The sequence below is a fragment of the Nicotiana sylvestris genome, chromosome 2, assembly GCF_000393655.2.
Source record: "Nicotiana sylvestris chromosome 2, ASM39365v2, whole genome shotgun sequence".
Classification (NCBI taxonomy): domain Eukaryota; kingdom Viridiplantae; phylum Streptophyta; class Magnoliopsida; order Solanales; family Solanaceae; genus Nicotiana; species Nicotiana sylvestris.
In genome coordinates, this window is record NC_091058.1 from 208544794 (window position 1) to 208567633 (window position 22840).

A 22840-nucleotide genomic window follows, 5' to 3' on the forward strand; every position below is an offset into this window, starting at 1 on the left:
AATAACTACTATTTTTTTTTCCATTTACCATTTATAGTAATTATTTTTGAAGATGAAGATATCACATAAATAAAATAAATATTCAATTAAAATAAATTATATCTTAAGACATAAATAATGATAAAATAATCCAAAATCATCAAATTAAAAAGCACGTAAAAGAGAAATACGGCCTATAATTTGAGGCGGAGCAAGTATACTGTTGCAATGTGTGCTTCATTATGAGTTTGTGAAATATATGTTGTTTATGTAGTTGGAACATTTGGTTGGTAAAACCAGTACTATTCCTACACAATGCTTGTTCAGATTGATGTGGCGGCTCTCTAGTGGAGAGTTGAATTTTAGACAACTAAATCAATTAAAGTGGAAAGTGAGACCTTTATATTTAATTATACACTAACTACTGAAATAACATAGACTTAAGTTGGGAATAAATAATCAAAAATTGAAGTTCTTTCAGGAACCTTTATTGACTGTTGAACTGCACGAGTTATACTAGTAAGGCTGTAGCTATACGACTAGCTGGCCCATCTTATTTATTTTTTAAAATTGATATATTTTGCATTGCGACCTGTCTAATTGACTAATTCGACACGCTCTGTTGCTCCATATATAAAATTTATTAAAGAGAAAAACGCTTCTTATTATGATCGAACCGATCTTTTATTTTCAAATCTCGAACCGATCTTTTATTTTCAAAGCTCGAACCGAGGCCTCTAATTAATGGTGAATGGATGAATAACCGAGGCCTCTAATTAATGGTGAATGGATCTTATTCATCGCATCTAACAATCCTTTGTGATGCTCTATCTTATTCCTTGTTATCAATTTGCAGAATTTTTGTAGCCAATTATTCTACCAGACAACATGACATTCATTCAACTACCACCCTTTCTCTTTCTTAAAGGAAAATATATTAACTAAATTTTAATTTATGTGCACCGTCAATAAAAAAAAAATTGCTTCAATGTAACAGACTTGTGCTAGTAAGTTAGCTACTATTCACAGAGATATTACATATAATCTTTTACATTATCAGCACATAAGATATAAAACTCAAAAAAACAAATACACTCGCATCTCGAGTGCAATTTTATTTCCTCACAACAAAATTCTCAAACCACATTTAAAAAAAAAAAAAGAATTAGTAACTAACAGTATGGGTAAGTGATAACAACTTCCCTTTACACATCCTTCTTTTCCTTTAAAATTTATGTACAAATCACACACTAAGTTGTATAGTTTTCTTTTTGAATATCTTCTAAATCATGTATAACCAAAACAAAAATTTAAGCCAAAACCTCTGCTGGTTCTTGGCCTAGAATTATTGGCTTAATTTTATTCTTCCATAGCTCTTTATACATATCAATTTCTCCAACTTTTCTTCGAACCTCCACAACTACAAAACCATCCGTCACTCTGTAAATTTCCACGTTCATGATCAATTTACCTTTTTTCATCTCCATCACCCATTCTTTTTTCTTCTTCAACCTGATATTCTCCGTCTTCGCCATCTCCTCCACTCTCTCTATTACCGTCTCATCCGACTCTTCCACGATTAACCGTTCTGAATCCTCCAACGGATTGCATTCATCGTTTAACAATCCTGAGAGGTTTAATCCTAAAGAGAATGAGATAATATCAAAAGCATTCAAATAAGAACTCTTGTCTTCTCCCTCCTTAACCTCTTCTATTTCCTTGCTAGGCTCATCAGAGCTGGATGGACTCGTTAAATTTAAATTCTGAATATGTTTCTGAGGCTGACCATCTTCCTCGCAAAATTTAACGCGTTTCAAGCCCTTCTTGAACCAAGGATCTTTGATGATTTCTTCGATTGTTATTCTTGTTATAGGATTTGTATCAAGAAGTCGAGATAAAAATCGTTTTAAATCAGATGACATCCATTTAGGACACTTGAATTGTCCATTGCATATTTTTTGGTACATCCCCATGAGATTTGAATCATGGAATGGCAAATATCCAGCATTCAATACAAACAAGATGATTCCACATGTCCATATGTCTACCTGATAAAAAATACAATAGCATATAATTAGAAAAAAAGGAATTTGAGACATAAAAACAACTTTCCCTAAAGAGATATTGCCCAGCCTAGTGCACAAAGTATCTCATTTTTGCATTAGAATTATCACAATATATGTGAATTACAGACTATTATCCAAGATACCTTAGCTCCATCATATCCTTTCTTTGTTAGAATATCTGGTGCCACGTAAGAAGGGGTCCCACAAAGCGTGTGTAACAACCCGTCTTGTTGAACTTGTTCCGTTAACGCACTGAGTCCAAAATCGGACACTTTCAAATCGCCATTTTCATCAATCAATAAGTTTTCAGGTTTCAAATCACGGTGGTAGACGCCGCGTGAATGACAGTAACGGACGGCGGAGATGAGTTGCTGGAAAATTTTCCGACTTTTTTCCTCGCTGAATTTTCCATCCTTGGCGATTTTCGCGAACAATTCGCCGCCCTTGACGAATTCCATGACGAAGTAGATCTTCGTCTTGGTCGCCAATACTTCATCGAGTTTGACAATGTGCGGGTGTCGTAGACGCCGCATGATTGAGATCTCGCGCTTGATATTGGACTTCAGCGCGGGATTGGTGTTAATTCTTGTCTTGTTGATGATTTTAATTGCCACGCTTCGGCCATCTTTGATGTCCCTAGCGTGGTACACTTTGGCGAATGCGCCACATCCGAGGAGTTTTCCTAACTCGTATTTGCCGAATAGGGTGGTTTCTGAAGAGGCAAAGGCCATTGTCGGCGCGTAATCGCCGACGGAGCCAAAAAAATGTTCAATCTCGAAAATTAAGATGTCGAGATCGAACCAGATGAATTTTATTTACTAGTGATAATTGATGATGAGAATGGAGTAAAGGAGCGATAGAGCAATTTGGAGTTTGTTAGAGTTCTGTGAAAATGGCTTTCACATAAAAAGTTGGAGTCCCATAACTTTAGCCTTTCTGGCCACTATGTATATAAAGGTCGTTTTTATTTTCTTTACATTAAAAAAAGTATATATATAAATTGCAGAGTGTGAGAATGTCTATCCTCACACGTCATTATAACAACACTTTTTTTTTTTTTATGTTCTTAATTAATGTTGTGTTTTTATTTTTCCTAGTCAACAAATGGCAACACGGTGACAGTTTGTTTTTGGGATTGTTTTATGCGTGTCTACCACTTGTTTGAGTCAAAATATCATTGTTTTGGTTTAGTGCCTAGAGATAACTAAGAAGTTGTGGATCCAACTAATCAAGGGGAATTTCAAATGATTAATTGTTAAAACTCACATTTTTCTGTTTGAAGCTTATGGGAAATTAGGTTAAAGAAAGAGATTTTAGTGACGTGAAGGAGTGCAAATGTGCAATGACAACCATTAATTTTTAATTAGTACTCTATTGTTTTAACTTATGTATCTTATTTTCGTTTTAGTAAGTATATTTTAAAAGAATCTCTTTCTATATTTAGTAATTCTTTAACTTTAGCATTTCACATGACATATTAAGATTACAAAATTTTTTTATTTTTCTTAAATTTCATGTCCAATTAAAAATAATCAGAGCGTATGGAATATAATTCCAATTTCGTATTGTTGATCATTGAAATTATTATACTTATTTTTTCAGCTATGCTAGCATTGATTGATCTTACCATGAATGTGTGCAATAGAAGTACAGTATTCAACTACAAGAGAATTCTAGGGTATGGCTAGTGGTTAATAAAGTGAAAGCTCATTGATCGTAGTTCAAATTTCAATAGTGATACTAAATACTAAGTGGTTTCTTCCTCCCTGCCTAAGACTCGATGTGCAAAATTATCTAATACATGTATTAATGAGATAACACTACTTGATAAAATAATCGAGATGTTTCTCTGACTCTGAAACCACCTTTATACACTACAAAAAATAGGATCATTCCGACCAAAAAAACCAACCGAACATGATCGATGGTTGATAAAAAACCACGGAACCGAATTGGGTGGGTCGAAAAACACTGGTTGGATATTAAAAACGAGTGAATCTCTCGGTAACCGAATACATAGTGACTTGGTCGATTTCCTTAAATTATATAATTGTAAAATGTATCATCCAGGATTTAATCGAGGTCTATACTGTGGCAGGGTACTATTTGTTAGAAAATAATAAACAAAAATAGCTTTGAGGCGTGAAAATCGACTGTCCTTAAAGAGTTATCGCCTGTATACTAATTTAGGGAAATACAAAACGATTCTCTTCAGGATACAACAAAGCCTGAAATAATACTTGTGGTTTTCTATACTACTTCGTTGGAAATTCTTGTGTATTTATCGGCAACTAACAGACCCTTTCAGAAAAGATGTCTTGTTTCACAAACAGTCATATTCGGTTGGACCCTTTTCATAATAGACATAACTATTTATTCGAATTTTGAATTTAAAATTCAAACAAAATTTAATTTTTCTATCACAAAATAAAATAATTAATTTTAGGATCCGACTCGGCCCGCACCCAAAATCCAAGTCCAAGTCCAAGTCTTCGATTATAATATATAAATATATAGTGTACTTAATTGCACACATTTAAAAATATGTGTCCTAAATCAAAGACATAAAAGGGACAAATGCTTAAAATGCTTCAAAATTGCCCTCTCTTCCGATGTGGAATCAAACCACTTCCCAACTGGAATAACAAACTATCTTACATAATTCTACCACTAGATCTCACATGCTTGTTGGTCTAACACTTTATTTTTCGTATTAAACTCTTCAAGTGCATGTTTGCGCAAAAATAACCGACTCACTCGATAAGTTTACTGTCAGTTTTTAAATAAGTTGACTGAAGATTTGACCAAAAAAATATATCGACTCGGCAACTTTTTGAGTATAGTTTTTAATTTATTTTAAATAGAAAACCGACTGAGTCGATCAGTTTTCTAATAAATAATTTTTTTCGGTACACATTACCGAGACAATAAGTTTTCGAATTTTGGCGCTACAAAAATCGACTGAAGTTGGTCGATTTCGTCCAAACAAATTTAAAAAACTTCTTTTGCTAATTCCGTGCGACTTGGTCGATAGTCTTCGGTCCAGAAAGAGCTGTTTTTTTAGTAGTGATCAAAAATATATTACATATATATAGTATAGGCTCCCCAACAGAGGAAGCAATGGAGGTCAAATGCCAATGGTCGGTGGTAGAATGACTATGGCAATGGCAATAACGTAAGGAGATCCTTGGTCGGCTGCGATGACTTAAAGATGGACTCAACAATGTAGAGATGATGCATACTAATGCCATCATTTAAGTAATTAATTAACCAATCTTACATTCAATCTGCGGTGAAAAGGGGTTTTTGGTTCAACCTTTGCTTTGTGTTCTAATTAATTAAGTTTTTAAAGGCTATTTTTTTTGCTTTGTTTATTGTGTTTACCTCGAAAATACAAGTAATAATTAAATTTATTAATGGTTTTAAAGATATGTGAGTTAGTCCAATACTAATTAATAATCAAGAAATCTAACGTATAACTTAAGGAAGTAAGTGAAATCAAACCAGTATGCAAGCCGGTCTCGACCTAGAGCTAAGGTGGCCTCGAGGTAGGTGAAGAACAATAAAGTTATAATAGGGGAATCCTAAATAAGGTACATTTCTATTTACAGTAAGGAATCTTATTAGGACATCTGTCTAACCGCCTAGTACGGATTAGTACTAACTCGTACAAATCTATTCCGAAATTTATGCCATGATCTTGGGGGCGTGGCGAGAATCTTGCTCATTCTGATACAAACTCATAACGGCTCCATCTCGGGGTTGGTCATACTCGGCTTCGGTACTTATCGTGCACTTCGATCTTTGATCCTTATGTTCTGCCCTCGAACTCGAACCCGGTCCATACTCAGTTTATCCCTCAGTAAGAGCCATTTGTTCCTCGAGGTGAGCCCTCAAGCCTACAAAATCGGGGTTACATGATTTTACCGTGTACAGATAGTCCCCGCATTTCTTAGAGTAAAATGATAAGAAACGATTTGAACCTCGATTTTTCAGAGCCCTTGATGATGACGTCATTCTCGTGACATAGGCGCTCGAAGTGATCGAAACATCCCATCGGTTCACTTCCCCAAAACATTAAATACTTCTCCAGTGGCGGTCGGCCACTAGCGTCGTTGAAGAATCGCCGCCCACCTATAAATATAAGGTTTAATTTCAGAGAAAGTTTTACTCCAATCTTCAAACTACCTTTAAACTTCTTCTATATCTCCTTCTCTTCATCTCTTTTCTCTCATTATCCGCTACTCCCGTTCCTTGTAGCTAGAAAACATAAAACTCCGTCTATCTCCACATCTTTGAATCAATGGCGAAAACCTCTAAAACCATTCCTCAAAAAGAGAAAGCTTCTTCTCTTCTTCCCGGCCGGCCGGTGATAAAGCGCCGGCCCTTCACGAGATCACTCCCTGCCCTTGCGTTATAAAGAAAGACTTCAGAGTTGAAAATCCCCCCCGCTATTCCTGGTCGATGCAAGCATGTATCGAGATATGTTTGCTTGATCACGGAGAAGCACATCAAAGCCATGAAGAAAGAGTATAGTTGGGGAGACGAGGTCATGGTACAGATTCCCGACCCCGAGGAGAGCACTACCCCTCATGTGGAGGGGTTTCTAAGTGTTTACACTTACCCCTTCACATTGGGTCCCCTCGATCCGATTGTGATTGACTTATGCAAAAGATACCAAGTCACCCTCGGCCAGATCCATCCCTCCTTCTAGCGTATAGTTAATATGCTTCGGTACTTCTCCGATAAGGCCGAGGGGCTAGAGTTCACCCTCAACCACCTCATCAGACTGTATCGGCCTCAGATTTTTCGAGGGTTGATCAAGCTCCAACATCGATCGATCAAGGCCTTCTTCACTAGCAATGATGACAATAAGGATCAGGGTTGGATGAGCTGGTTCATGCGAGTGAGGACCTTGGACTTCATTCCCGAGGATAAAATGTTGTTCCCAGAGAAATGGAACCCTATTCGTAAGTGAAGTACTTTCCCTAGTGTCTTCTTATATTCCATTTTTGCATTGTATGATGTCTTTACCTTTTTTTGCAGTGGTTTCTTGGATGCCCCATGCGATCCACGACCTTGAAGATTGGGTCCGAAAATTATCCGCGACCTCTATGTATAATGAACCCAAATGGCGTGATTTGTTGAAAGGCAAATGAGAGGCCAAACACCATGGTAAGCCATTTCCCTAAATTTTTGTTGCTTTAATGAATATGTCACCTTACTTATGCCTGTTCTTAATTCATGTAGGTATTGGAGATGCCTCCAAAATGAGGCCAGCCCCGGTCTGGGAAGAGACCGAGTCCCCGGTTCCCAAATCAGGGAAAGATAACAAGAGGAAAAGGGCTTCGAAACCTGAAGACCCCCAGGATAAGAGGGCCCCTAATCGAAGGCTAAGGAGGAAACTTATTCACGCGGACGTAGATTTGGCCCACTAGTTTCTGGATGATGAAGAAAACGATGGCGAACAATTGGGGCTGGTGACCCGAACTAGGAAACCAGTTGAGGCTGCCAAACCCTCCAGACCGGAGACCTTGCCTCGTGATGAGGAAACTCCGAAGGAAGACTCGGGAAAGGCCCCCGAATCTCCTGGGGTCGAGATTATTCCACCAGCTTCAACAAGTATGCCATAGGGGAAAAGTACCGAGACCCTCGAGGATGAACAAAGCGCCCTGAGTGACTTGCTCGAGGCCATGACAATAGGTCACTCTCCTTCTTTACCATCTTATTCTAAGGAGGCAATAAATGAAGCCCGAGCTCCGCGAACGCTTCACCCGAGAAGAGCCCCCGGTAAAGAAGATCATTTCCGGCATTGCTTTACTGGGGTTGATGATGCCGCCAACCTCAACAATGCATCTACCCTCTTCGAAGAGGCTCATCGTCTTTTCTCCCAGGTAAGTATCAGCTCCCGCTATTGTAACTTTTTCTTCTCCCCTTCACTTGAATAATATCTTTTTGTTTTTTGTGTAGGCCATTACCAAGTTCAGGGCCGAGCTGAGCTAATGTGAGGCCGAGCTCAAGAAGCCTTCGGATGAAGAGAAGGCCCTGAGGCTCCTTTGTAGCCAAAAGGAGGAGGAGCTCAAGGACCTTCGGATGAAGAGAAGGCCCTAAGGCTCCTTTGTAGCCAAAAGGAGGAGGAGCTCAAGGACCTTCGGGTTGATTTGGCCAAAGCTCATAAAAATGAGGCCGAGCTAGACAAGCAGGTAACCGTGATTTTGAAAGAGTGGTCTTCTTGGCCTTACTGTGGAGGCTATCACTTCAATGTCTCAGCTACAACAAAAATTGGAGATGATCGGGTAGCTTGGGGGCGAGGTCGATCAGGTTAAGGCTGACTGCAACTGATAGAAGGAGAACATGGATCGGCTTGCTGCTAATAAAGAGGCTGCTCTAGCCCAACCAGCCTCGGCTGAGACCCAGCTCTGGGGTATTAAAGTGAAAAATCTGGCCCAGGCCAAGAAGATCGAGGAGCTCGAGGCCAAACTCGCTGAAACCGAGGCTGAGGTTGCTAAAGCTAGGGCCAAAGTGGAGAGGACGAAATCCATGACTGATAAAACCATTGTCGTGTACTTAACAGATGTTGAGGCTGTTCAATTAAAGCTAAGGGAGGTCTCTGACTGGGAAAAATAGAGTAATGATTTGGCTAAGTGCCAATCCCATAGGGAGACCCTCGAAGAAATCTATGCCCGAGGTTTCGACCTCACTGAAGAGATATCCCAAGCAAGGGCGTTGGAAACCGATGCAAGGTTTCTTGTTTCTTCCAATGATGAAGATTCTGTTAGTGGTTCTGAGAGTAGAGGAAATGAGGATGGAGTCCCCAAGGAGGAGGTTCCCGAAGATGCGGCTCTCGAGGATGCGGCTCCCAAAGTAGATTAGGCTCTTAGGATTTTGTTTTTTGTTTTTTTTGTTTTTGTGTAAGGCCCCTCGTTGGCACTGTAAATAAACTTTATAAATACAAGGAATTCTCTTTCTTTTTGCTTCATCTCCGATCTGTATTGAATTCTGCTTCATCTTTAATTTGTGTAATTTTGTTTGATGTTATAACTTCAATGATCAAGTGCGTATTGGCTTGGACTCAGAAAAGAACAAACCCTTAGGTTTTTTATTGATCAATGGGCGATCCTTGAACTTATAATAGAATACCTCTTAAGGGTTTTCGATAACCTTCGAGTTGTGCTTAATTTGATGCGAGCTCGGGATGATGGGAGAGCAGGGTCTCGAACTCTACATGTTTCGGCCCTTAGGCTCTTTAAGTTGGGCCAATTCGGCCTTTAAAATGGCTATAATTTTTCCCTCTCTTCGGCTAAAGACTTAGTGAAATTTTTTTTATGCCTTAGCATGTATTTGTTTGTACCCGTTGGGTTTTCCGATGGTTCAATCAATCAGAACCCGTTTGTGTTAATACCTCTTGAGGCTTTTTCGAAGGCTGATATTATCGAAGCCTTCAAATTATTCGAGGGATAATTTTATCGAATCCCCCTTTTTTATTTGCTTTGCTGATGGTAACCTTATTTAACCGGTTTTTCAAAGTATTTGAAGGCCTTTAACTTATGGCAGAAGTCGGACGTCTCCGAGCCGCATTGTTTCGGTCGTAGCCTTTTTATATGACCATAGTCTTTAATATGGCAGTAGCCTTCGGGTGTGTCTCTTGGACTTGTTTCCCGATAACCTTTTGAATATGTCCAAAAGGTTAGTCCCCGAGTGTGATAGCCTTGGCCTTCGAATTGAGGGATTCCCCTTTGAGGTCTTATAAATTCGAGTTTAGATATTCGAATGTGTTGACTGTCGACAATAGTCCCCGAGTATTCGAGGTGTATTTGTGTTTTGGCCCTTGAGCCATTTTTCACATAATCACAAGTATGGAGTTCGTATAATAGCAAATTTCTTTGAGCACAAAATATTGTGATATAGAAGGAATTCTTCTTTGAATAATTGATACATCCGTACATGTTTTGCCATCAGGGCTTGGCTATTCTATATGGACACGGTTCAACTGACCATTTGGCTCATTACAAGGTTTTCCTATCGAGGCCCTCTTAGCGTTAAGTATTTTCCTTGAAAATATAAACTCCGAGGGTGATGTCCCCCAGTATTTGAGGTTGATTGAAAAGAAGCCTTGGATATTGTTGAATTCTCCTTAGGTATCACATAGTTGTTGCCTCGTTAAAAACCTCACCGGAAAAACCAATTTGGGATAAAACCCGATCTAAGGGAAAAAGAGTGCAACGCGTGCTTTAAAACCTAAGTTCTTAGGGTAGAAAGGTGCCCTCAACATCTTCGATCAAACACCTGCAGTGAGTTAGTTTTAGATACAAATGGAAAAGGGATAATGTCTTACCTTAGCAGTAGTATTGTTTGAGTAGTGATACATTCCAATTATTTGGAAATTGTTCGCCTTCCATTGTGCCAATTTGGTAAGATCCTTTACCGATAACTCCGATGACTCAGTACGGTCCTTCCCAATTCAGGCCTAGTTTCCCTTCATTCGGGTCTCAAGTATTGAGGGTGACTTTTCATAGAACTAAGTCCCCGATTCCGAAATGTCGGAGGTTGGTCCTTCTATTATAATATCTTTCGATCCTTTGCTTCTGTGCAGCCATCCGAACAAGTGCAACTTCTCGTTTTTCATCTAATAGCTTGAGGCTAGTATTCATAGTCTCGTTATTTGATTCCTCTAATGCATGTCGAAATTTGGTGCTGGGTTCCCCGACCTTGACTAGAATCAAAGCCTCAGAGCCATATACTAGGGAGAACGGGGTTGCCCCTATGCTGGACTTCGATGTTGTTCGATATGCCCAAAGAACCTCGGGCAGAACTTCTCTCCATTTCCCTTTAGAGTCATTCAACCTTTTCTTCACGTTTTGAATAATAGTCTAGTTTGTTGATTCGTCCTATCCGTTTCCGGTCGGATGATATGGCATTGATAAAATCTTTTTTATTTTGTGTGCCTCGAGGAACTCCATTACCTTTCTGCCGATGAATTGCTTGCCGTTGTCGCATACGATTTCGGCAGGTATCCCGAAATGACATACGATGTGGTCCCAGATGAAGTCGATAACCTCTTTTTCTCTGACCTTCTCAAAGGCCTGTGCTTCTACCTATTTAGAAAAGTAGTCAGTCATAAACAAAATGAATTTAGCTATACCTGGGATCATTGGTAGAGGGCTGAGGATATCCATTCCCCATTTTATGAAAGGCCACAGGGATAGGACTTAGTGAAGTTGCTCTCCAGGCTGATGAATCATTGGAGAAAATCTTTGACATTTATCACATTTTCTAACGAACTCCTTAGTATCCTTTTCCATGCTATCCCAATAATGCCTTGCTTTAATAATTTTATGAATCAAAGACTCGGTGCCGGAGTGATTCCCACAAGTGCCCTCGTGGATTTCTCGTAGAACATAATCGGTATCTCCTAGCCCCAAAAATACCGCTAATGGTCCATCGAACGTCCTCTGTATAACGTTCCATCTTCATCCAATGCAAACCTAGCAACCTTGGTTCGTAGAGTCCTCAATTCCTTATGATCCGATGGAAACTTTCCACTTTTCAAATACTCGATATACTTATTCCTCCAATCCCAAGTCATACCATGACCCTCCTCGACCACATATCTCGATAATTGGACGACAGTCCTCGGGAAAATGTCGTCTTCTTTGACCAATGATCCCAGATTTACAAGTGCATCGGCCTTGCTATTTTGTTCTCGAGGCACGTGATCTAGGGTGCACTCCTTGAAGCGGCGCAATGTCACATGTAACTTGTCCAAATATCTCTGCATTCTATCCTCTCGAACTTCGTAGCTTTTGTTTACTTGGTTCGCCAACAACAGAGAGTCACACTTGGCTTCGATGACTTCTGCCCCCAGGCTTTTAGCTAGCTCGAGACCTACAATCATGGCCTTATACTCGACCTCACTGTTAGTTAACCTAGAAGTTTTGATGGATTGTCTGATAGTACTTCCTGTGGGTGGATTCAAAATAATGCTGAGCCCGAATACTTTCACATTAGAGGCACCATCCGTGAAAAGGGTCCATACCCCCGATGTTGTACTCGATTTCAGTAGAAGTTCCTTTTCTACTTTGGGTACGAGGGTTGGTGTAAAAGCAGCCACGAAGTTAGCCAAGATTTGAGAATTGATGGCCCTCCAGGGTTGATATTCAATATTGTACACGCCAAGTTTGACTACCCATTTGGCCAATTGGCCTAATAGCTCGGGCTTATGCAAAACATTTCGGAGAGGATAAGTGGTTAACACACATATGGGGTGACACTAGAAATATGGCTTCAATTTCCTAGATGCGCTTATTAATGCAAGTGCCAATTTCTCTAGATGTGGATATCTAGTTTCAGCATCTCCTAAGGCTCGACTTACATAATAAACAGGGAATTGCGTACCTTGATCTTCTCAAACTAATACACCACTTACAGCCACTTCAGACACTACCAAGTACAAATACAGCTTCTAATCTATCTTTGGCGTGTGAAGCAGAGATGGGCTCAATAAGTACCGCTTCAATTCTTCCAATGCTTGTTGACATTTCGGGTTCCATGCGAAATCATTTTTCTTTTTGAGTAAGGAAAAAAACCTGTGGCTCCGATCTGATGACCTCGAAATGAATTGTCCCAAGGAGGCTATCCAACCTATCAGCCTTTGTACAACTTTCACGCTATCTACGATAGTGATATCTTCAATGGCCTTGATTTTGTTAGGGTTAATTTCTATTCCTTGATTTGATACTATAAAGCCAAGGAACTTGCTTGAACCGACCCTGAAGGCACATTTTTCTAGGTTAAGCTTCATGTTGTACTTCCTCAAGATTTTGAATGTTTCCTGAAAATGAGTTAAATGGTCCTCTACGCGCAGGGACTTAACCAACATATTGTCAATGTAAACTTCGATTTATTTACCTATCTGTTCCTCGAACATTTTGTTAACTAGGCGTTGGTATGTAGCTCCTGCATTTTTTTAGCCCGAAGGGCATTACATTGTAACAGTATGTTCCAAACTTAGTGATAAACGAGGTCTTCTCTTGGTCCTCTGGGTTCATCTGAATTTGATTGTACCCGGAGTAGGCATCGAGAAAAGTAAGGATCTCATGGTCGGCCATGACATCGATCGTATGCGATCGATGTTAGGCAATGGAAAAGAGTCTTTAGGGCATGCCTTGTTCAAATCCTTATAATCTACGCACATTCTTAGTTTGTTCCCCTTTTTTGGGACTACAACTATGTTGGCTAACCATTTAGGGTACTTTACCTCCAAAATAGATCCTATTTTAAGAATTTTAGTTACCTGATCCTTTATGAATGCATGCTTCACCTCGGACTGGGGCCTTTTTTTTTGCTTTACTGGTTTGAACCTAGGGTCGAGGCTTAGACGGTGTGTTGTTATTTCCGGTGGGATCCCTGTCATGTATAAATGGTACCAAGTAAAAAAAATCCATGTTATTGATAAGAAATTGAATAAGTTTTTCCCTGAGTTCGGGGGTTAACCCCGTTCCCAGGTATACCTTTTTCTCGGGCATATACTCGATCAGTATGACCTGTTCTAGTTCCTCGACCGTTGACTTGGTTGCATCTGACTCTTCGGGAACAACGAAAGTTCGAGGAGTAAAGAAATCATCCTCTTCTTCTTCGATTACTTGTTCATCCGATTCGGTCGAGGTTGGGGGTGGTGATTGCTGTGAGCACGTGATTTTTGCCTTAACGAAAACTACTCCAAAAATAAATCAAAAAATAAAATAAATTTCTCGTACTGTGTAATTTTTGAATTTTGCGTGGTGTTAAATACTTGTGTTATGTCCGTAAATGTTTACTTTGTCATAATGAAATGAAAAATAAAATAAAATACATATTGCATGCATATAGGATTTAATTATGCATTTAAGAATTAATTAAAAAATAAAATCACAAAAAATATGCATTCGTTCTATTTTTAAATGTGTTACTGTGTGATTAATGTTTTGACTATGTGTTAAATAGTTGTTATGAAGTAATTAATATTTTGTGTAAGGTTAAAAATTGTTTTATAATTTTATTAGGATTTTTTTTATTAATAATAAAATTAGAAAATAATTGAAAAGGAAATAAAAATATCGGACCTGGATTTAAATCCAGGCCCAAATCAAATCACCCCCCCACAGCCCAATCCAAACAGCCCAAGTCTGACCCAGTCCCAAGCTAAGACCAAACGACGTCGTTTGGTCACCTCTCATCAAGGGCCGTTGGATTAAATCCAACCAACGGTCAAGATCCCCTGCCCTTACCCGCAACCCATAACCCGACCCATTGACCCGACTCAGTCCGACCCCAACGTTAAACCAAACGACGTCGTTTGGATTAGTGGATTGATCCTGGCCATTCATCTTACTTGATCGGACGGTCAATATCCACCCACCATTCCCCTATATAAACCCATAATCCCTTACCCGGCCCCCTAACTAAACACCCCCCTCTCCGCTCCTGTTCATCATCGTTCCAAACAGACCCCTAACCCTAGCCGCCCCTATTCCCCTTCGCCTGAAACCCGGCGGCATCAACGTCGCCGGTCACCAACTTAACACCCTAGGACCTCCTGAACATCCCCTACACGAATCCGACCTTAGTTTCCTTCGAATCAGGCCCCAACTCTTCGAATCTTAAATCGAAGGTTGGCCTGAAAACCTGATCTAAACCAATCAGCACCTAGTTAACACCATAGCTTCCCCTAGTCATCCTGAGTATGGATCTGTTGTTTGTTTGGCTCGAATCAGTTCCGAGCTTCTCGAATCTTCTTTTGAAGATTCGGACCAAACAAGAACAAGCTCAGATTTGTTTTAAGCTGACACCAAATGACCCCTAGGCTACCCTCACCCTTGTGTCATGTTTGGTTCTTCTCGAATCTGACCAGAAATGGTTAAATCCCAAATCGAATTTTTAAGAACCCTAAAAATACCAAACTTTCGGATTTTTGTTCAGATTAAGTAAAGATTGAGGTTCAATCGACCTTAGTCGAAGTATTTTCAGTGGAAAATACTTCGACTAAGGTCTGTTTGATTTCAAACAAAAATCCAAATCCAAGTTGAGTTCGAGTCGGATTAAAATTGAAGATTCAAAGGTATTTTTTCTATTATTTTGTGTATTCTACATGTATTGTTGTTTGTCTTAATAGCTTGTTAATTTTTCATGATTTTATTTGATTAATTCTGTCACCTTTGTCTCATGCCCGTCTATATGGTCAAATATGAAACTGTTTCAGTTGGTTGTGATTGTTCATAATGTAAGTAATCGACTCGATTAAGTTCGTCGATTAGTTATATTATGAATTCTCACTTATGATAATGCTAATAAAAACAGTCTGCTTCTATTGTTTTAGACCAATTATGGACAAATGTTGTAAATAGTCTACTGATTAATACTTGTCAATTAAATCATGTTTGTTTGCAAATCAGTAATTTCCAAATAAGTGTTGTATATATATTATTGTCTGAACATTAAAGTTTCAGGGCATTGTCAGTATTGACAATGATCCTGTGTGTGTTTGATTTTGGTTCAATGTTAAATCTTGTCTGAATTGTTATGATAATTTCAGTAATATGTTGTTATGATGTTAATTCTGAAGTCAATGTAATATTGCTGTAATGTCCAGTTTGAATTCAAGTTTACAAAAGTTGGTCAAGTACAATTGTGTTATTTGGTTTAGGAATTGGTTGTTAGCTGCTAAACAAGCTTAATTCAGATAAATTGGACAGTAATTACAGTAGGTCAGGAGTATTTCTGGGAATGAAACAGTAAAAACAGGGTGTTAGTGCTAGTGTATTATAATGTAATGTTAGTGGCTATAGTTTAAGATAATAATGGGGAACAAGGGATAACGGAGCTGCTGAAAATCAGGTTAGGATCATATATAGTATTAAAAAGAAGTTTTAATGGAACTTTTTGATTTTAAAAGAAGAAGGGGGTCCAAGAAGCACTTAAAAAGATAAAGACCAGCCCTGTATAAATACAGGAAGCTGGACAGCTTAAAAGGGGCAGACCTTAGAGAGTTTTAAGAGGAAAAAGAGGAGTTTTTCAGAGAAAAGAGAGCTTAGAGAGAGTTTTAAAAACAGACTTTAAGAGGAAAAGAAAAAATCAGTTTTCAGGGAGAGGAAATCAGTTTTCAGAAGAGGAATATTAAAGTTTAGTTTTCAGAGAAATTAGAACAAAGAAAACTGAGATTTTGGGTAGATTTTAAGAGGAGGAACAATCTGATTTAGAAAGGCAGTTTTGATTTTCTTCAAGTTATCTGTTTAAGAGAGGTCGACTTTCAAAACATTAGGAAATATGTACAGAAGTACATTCCCAAATTGTGAAAAACAGAAAGAAAGAAATGTGGAATAGGAATCTGAAACAGGAAGAGAAAAGAAACTGAAAGCTGAAATGTTATCTTTCTAGAATCTGTCCGTTGTTTGCTTGTGATTATTGTTCAGTCCAAATATGAAATTTTTCTCAAGTCTCTGTCGCTATTCATCTGGGTTAACGGGTCTTGTTCAGACTTGTTGTGTTATTGGTATATTCTGCTAATTTTTGTTACTGCTGCAACTGCTGAAACTTACTTCTTCTACCTCCATTTCCAGGTACATATCCTTTTAAATTCTATGTTGGAAAGAGATTCAATATGACGGATAAATGAAGATTGAATTGTAATAATATCTTTGAGTTCTTTAATTAAAAACTCATTTTTGTTTCTGGATCGAATGAGTAGTATATGTTGATAGAATGACTGTAAGCTAATTTATCTTTTATTGAAGATTGTATAAGTGTTGTAACAAGATTAATTTTTTTAAAAAACTTTCATTAAAGTATAGTTGTGATTAAGATTGTCAAGGTAGGAAACATGGCATAAAGTGGTCATTATTTAAATTTTATGTTGTTGTTAGTTAAGTAAAGAGTAATGTAGAAATATCAAGAAAACTACATTACTAACTCTTGTTGTTAAATAAGGTTTAGATGGTATTGATGGTATATGTTTATAAAGATAATAGATGTGTGTATAAACTTTGGTGAAAGGTGACATGATATAGCTTGTTACGATGTTTAAAACATTATGAATGTTTACGTCATACAACTAAGTTGCATGTAAGGTAATTTTATTGAATTGGCTTGTATAATAATTCCTTTCCTATAAACTCGAATGCTTATCTACCTTCATAAAACAAAGTGACCAAATTAATTTCGTCTATTAAGATTAAAACGAGTATATGAGAATAAGTTGAGATGTATATGCACAAATTGCAACACTTTAAATCAATTTTAGAAATAGAATTTGCATTAAGTAAATAATGAAAATTCTTGGAAAATATTTCCTTCCTTTATGAATCATTCATTTTCAGTTTCATATGCAATTTATTCTTCGGCATATATATATATATGTCATATTTGTTTTAAAGATAGTATTAATCATATTTTTATTCTGTCCTTTGAATCTCAATAATTGGAAATGAATATAATTTATATTCAGAAATTATAATCAATGGGCGACATTCCATAAATTGTGATTTTTTTTTAAGAATTAAGGGGTATTTTAAATGAAGAATTCTCATAATATAATAAACAATTTGTGGAAAATCCCTAAACCATTACAAATATTTTGCACAATCAGGGATACGTTCGCGTACCCTGGTTATATTTTTAAAAGTAAAAAATTCGGATTATGCGTACGCGCAATTTCGAACGAATATTTAATAAAAGGATTTTTCCAAAGGCGTGAAATCAATTTCATAAAAAACCGAGATGTACGGTTCACTATTCAAGAAAAACGAATATTCTTGATTCGACACGATTTCGAAAAATGATTGCTTAATAAGTATATTATCAAAAGTTATTGTGTACACGTACGCGTGACACAAGACCGCAATTTTTTTAAAAACACGAATATACGTACGCGTAATTCGATTCAAAGAAGGGTCCTCAATCACAGTAAGTATAAGCGGTAGCAAAAATCATGTAACATCAATATTTAATCAAGATAATTAAGCCAATAATAAAAACAGTTAAGCGACCGTGCTAGAACCACGGAATTCGGAAATGCCTAACACCTTCTTCCGGATTAACAGAATTCCTTACTCAGGATTTCTGGTTCGTAGAATAATAAACAGAGTCATATTCTCCTCGATTCAGGGATTGAAATTGGTGACTTGGGACGCCTTAAAATTCCCAGGTGGCGACTCTTAAATAATTAAATAAATTCCGTTTCGACTGTCCTTTAATTGGAGAAAACTCCCCGCGGGCGCAGCAAAAAGGAGGTGCGACAATTGCTATTTGGCCGTCTGCTTATCTTTGGTGCTCAATTTTTCCGAGGTCAAAGGCACTGGTAATGGGGTCACCTCATTGACTGTAAATATTTCCTTTGCAACGTGTTGTTCTCTGTAAACCGTTTTTCACACCATCTATTGTTGGGAATTTCATCATCTGATGAAGGTTTGAAGGTACTGCCCTCATGTTGTGGATCCATGGCCTCCCAAGTAGTGCATTATATCTTATGTCGCCTTCGATGACATGGAATTTTGTATCTTAGATGGTCCCGACCATGTTCACTGGTAGGATTATCTCCCCCTTTATTGTTTCGCTTGCCGTATTGAAGCCATTTAGGACTCGAGATGTAGGTAGAATTTGGTCCTGTAGGTCGAGCTGCTCTACGACCCTCGATCTGATTATGTTTGCTGAGCTACCTGGATCCAATAGAACACTTTTAACTTGGAACTTTATTAACAAAATTGAAATTACTAGGGCATCATTGTGCAACTGAGATATGCCTTCCGCTTCCTCGTCATTGAATGATAGGATGCCCTCAGGCACATAACTCTGAGTTCATTTTTCTCTGGTGATCGACACCTTGGTATAGGCCCTTGTGGAACATCGACACCACCAACAATCATATGAATTACATGTTACGGTTCTTCCTGCTCATTTTTTCTGTTTGCATCTCTTTCCCTGAAGTGGTTCTTAGCTCGATCACTGAGAAACTCTGGAAGATGACCCTCGTTAAACAATCGAGCTACCTCCTCCCTCAACTACCTGCAGTCTTCAGTCTTATGGCCATGTGTGCCATGCTATTTACACATCAAGTATGGATTCCTTTGAGAAGGATCGGATTGTATAGGCCTTGGCCACCTGGTGTCTTTGATTCTTCCAATAGCTGACACAATTCCCGATGCATCTACACTAAAATTATACTTCGACAACATAGGTGCTTCCGCGGGATTGGTGTGTTTATCACAGCCGTTCTTACTCATAAGTCCCCGAGAGCTTTGACCTCGATCATTTCTTCGATCGTTCCGAGGAGTGTTACGCCCCGAATCGTTGTTTCTTCGATCGACATATGGCTGATACCGTTCCTTGTTTGATCTTGGTTCCCTGTCCATATCCCTCGAGGCCTTAACTGCCAATCTATTAGGATGAACTGAACCTGAAGAGGCTCCCAACTGGTCGTCCTCGACCCTGATCTTCGATTGGTAACGATTATATACGTCTGACCAAGTCACAGCTGGGTACTCGATCAGATTTTGCTTCAACTGTCGTGACGCAATCGAACTTCACTCGATCAATCCCTGCATAAAATCTTGTACTACCCAATCATCCGAGACCGGTGGTAATTTCATTCGCTCCATTTGAAATTGGGACACGAACTCCCTTAGCATCTCATCATTCCTCTGTCTTATCTTAAAAACGTCTGATTTCCTTGTCGTAACCTTTATAGCCCCGGCATGTGCTTTCACGAAGGAGTCTGCTAACATAGCAAATGAATTGATAGTGTTCGGTGTCAAGTTGTGATACCAAATCATGGCTCCCTTTGACAAATTTTCCCCAAATATTTTCAACAATACTGACTCGATCTCATCATCATTTAAGTCGTTTCGTTTATCCCGCAATTGTATGAGGTAATATGTTCATTAGGATCAGTTGTCCCATTATATTTGGGTATATCAGGCATACTGAATATTTTAGGAATGGGCTACAGATCCGCAATCGGAGGGAATGGTTTTTGTATGAATTTCTTGGCATCCAAACCTTTCAAGATCGAGGGTGTCCCCAGTATTTGATCAAAATGGGAATTATAAGTCTCCACTTTTTTGTCATTATCCTCAATCTTTTTCTCCCCCGACTCGATTCTCTTGGTGAGTTCCTCGAGCATCTGCATAATCGTGGGATCAGTCCTAGAGCCGTTACCATTTGATCTCTCTGGCACAGGTTCAGTTCGGCGAGTGACTTCTGGTTCGACGACACTCGGAGTTTTATGCTGACTTTGAAGGTGAGCGATAGTAATCTATTGATCTTGTAACATCTCGAATATCACTTGGAGTCTGACTCCCCCGTTTTTATGACCCGGACTTCCCACCCTCGGGAGTCGTGATGGCGCCTACTAGTGAAAGCTAGTCAAGCCAACCAATTGAATTATTTACCTTGTTTCCATTCTAAATCCATTAACAATTAAGAACCAACCATTATAAATCAACAAAATTTACTAAGCAGAAGATTAATTTTCAAGTTTAATAATACTGCAAATACCATTCCATAACAAATCCACCCAAGACTGGTGTCACAACTTCACAAACTATCTAGGAGTACTACAAATAAATGTCTGAAAGAAATAAATACAACACTGTCTCTGGAAATACATAAAAGAAACGGGAATAGTAGATAGAAGGAGACGCCAAGGCATGCGGACGCCTGCAGGACTACCTCGGGTCGCCAGATGAACAAGAAACAACAATCTCACTGCGGTCCGAAATCTACAGCACTGGGATCTGCACAAAAGAGTGCAGAGTGTAGTATCAGCTATCACACCCCTTTTTTAACCACTTCACTAACCCTCTTAAAATAAATAAAAAGATTTGTAAAGCTCAAAAGGGTTTTCATTTAGAAAGTGACCAAATTGTGTTCAAAAGGATTAACTCAGAGTCGTCACCTCACATTGGTTTCGGTGTGCCACGCCACTGTTTCTAAAAATGATTTTTCCTTTAAAACGCTTTGGACTCCAAAATAAGTCTGCATCAGAGATTCGGGTAAGGGGGTTCATTTGACTCGGGGAGAAGGTGTTAGGCACTCCCCAAGTCCCGTAACTAGTACGGTTGCACACTTGATCTAGTCGGCTTTTAGACTACTCGAATTGAGGTAAAACAAACACAGAAAAATAAACACACAAAAGGGCTCGAGGTCGTCCCCTGCCTAATAAAAGAAAAATAAAATAAAAATAGAATACTACGAGTTCTACTATCGATTTCCATGTACAAATAATTCGGGGTATACCCCGGAATAAAATATATATAAGTCCTTCGGGGCATTCCCTGGATAAATTTAACTAAGGAAACGTCCTCTCGCCTCAAAATTAACAGAAGTTCTAAAGCTTGCCTACCCAAATGTAGTCGGCCTAAACATGCTCCTAACGAATAAAAATAATAACATAAAGAAGAAGAAAATAGTTTAAGGTTTAATTTTTTCTTAATATTATGTCCAGCCCCTCAAACCAATCGAAGTATCCATAACAAAATTGTAGTAAACAGGATAATCACCCAACACAAAACATATCATCTAAAGCACATTGAAAGGAAAGACAACTAACAAAATAAATAAGGTGTGGATCAAAATATGATACTGGCTCGAGAGGAGACTATAAGAAAAGCATGACTCCATTGATTTTCATATATGACATCCTAACAAGAACTAATTTCACATTATCTTTTCCTAAATCAAATAAACTAACTATTTTAAAAATGAAACTTCATAAAAGAAAAGATTTTCCATAAAAGAACGTCCTGATCTCATGGCTTAAATTAACCATCATACGGATAAAGATCAGCAGAAAGCGTCAGTAGATATCAACACTAATGGAATCGTGAAATATTCTAATCTACACGAACGACACTAAAACTTGATCACACAAGAATAAATATCTATAGGTCAATATTTTATGAAATGAATTAGATCTCTTAAAGTGCACTTGCTAAAACTCCTGGGAAAGAACAAAGTCAACAAACCTTTGCAGGAAAATTCAACCCATACGCCTAAGAGAATTACCAGCATCTTATTTTGATCCCACATAAACCAGACATCAAAAGAAGAGAGAGAAATGGACCTGAGAATGTAACTTTCGAATAAATTTGTTGATGAATATGACCACAAGTGCTTCAAATGCTCAACAGGAAAGCAACAAAGCAGAAAAACGGATCAGGAAACACGAACGCGAACACCTCGACCAGACACGAGTCCACGCAACATTCAGTCTTCAAGTAGCAATCCGGGATTTAATCCCACTCCATATTCAGAAACGAAAATTGAAATCAAAAAATGAAGGAGACGAAGTATATATATATATATATATTTTTTTTTTTTTTTGAAATTTCGAAGCTTAACTAACACGAATAGAACGGAACAAAGATGAAAACCAGAAAATGAAGAATCAGAGAACCGAGCTCTTTTTCTTCTGAAACCCTATTTTCCTCCCGATCACTCTCTAAAAAACCCCCCCAAATCTGGAGAAAGACCCCATATATATAGCCTCCTAGAACTTTCCTCTTGTTCTCCAAGAAACCGAAAGATCACTCAACCAAGTAAGCATGTGGTTAAGGCTTGGATCAATTTAGATCAATCCCACGCTTCCCATTCATCCAACACATACTCGAAGAGATTCCCAGTCGCGCGTGCAAAAACGAGTGATAAGAAAGAAATGAGTTCGAGAATATTCTTCACATGGTTTGGATGAAGTGGAGAAGAGAGAGAGGATGGGGGGGACCAGCGAACTCGACTCATTGTGGGTGAACTCACCCGATTCCAGCGAG

General features: G+C 38.4%; 1 protein-coding gene across 1 annotated transcript; it reads right to left on the reverse strand.

Moving 5' to 3' along the window:
• Nucleotides 1-1050: 1050 nt before the first annotated feature.
• On the reverse strand, nucleotides 1051-2968 carry LOC104230134 (CBL-interacting serine/threonine-protein kinase 11-like). The gene is made up of 2 exons (XM_009782873.2): nucleotides 2189-2968; nucleotides 1051-2027 (listed from the first exon to the last, which is right to left on the reverse strand). Exons 1-2 carry the CDS (start codon nucleotides 2774-2776, stop codon nucleotides 1290-1292), a joined length of 1326 nt encoding a protein of 441 aa, XP_009781175.1. The 5' UTR covers nucleotides 2777-2968; the 3' UTR covers nucleotides 1051-1289.
• Nucleotides 2969-22840: the final 19872 nt, after the last annotated feature.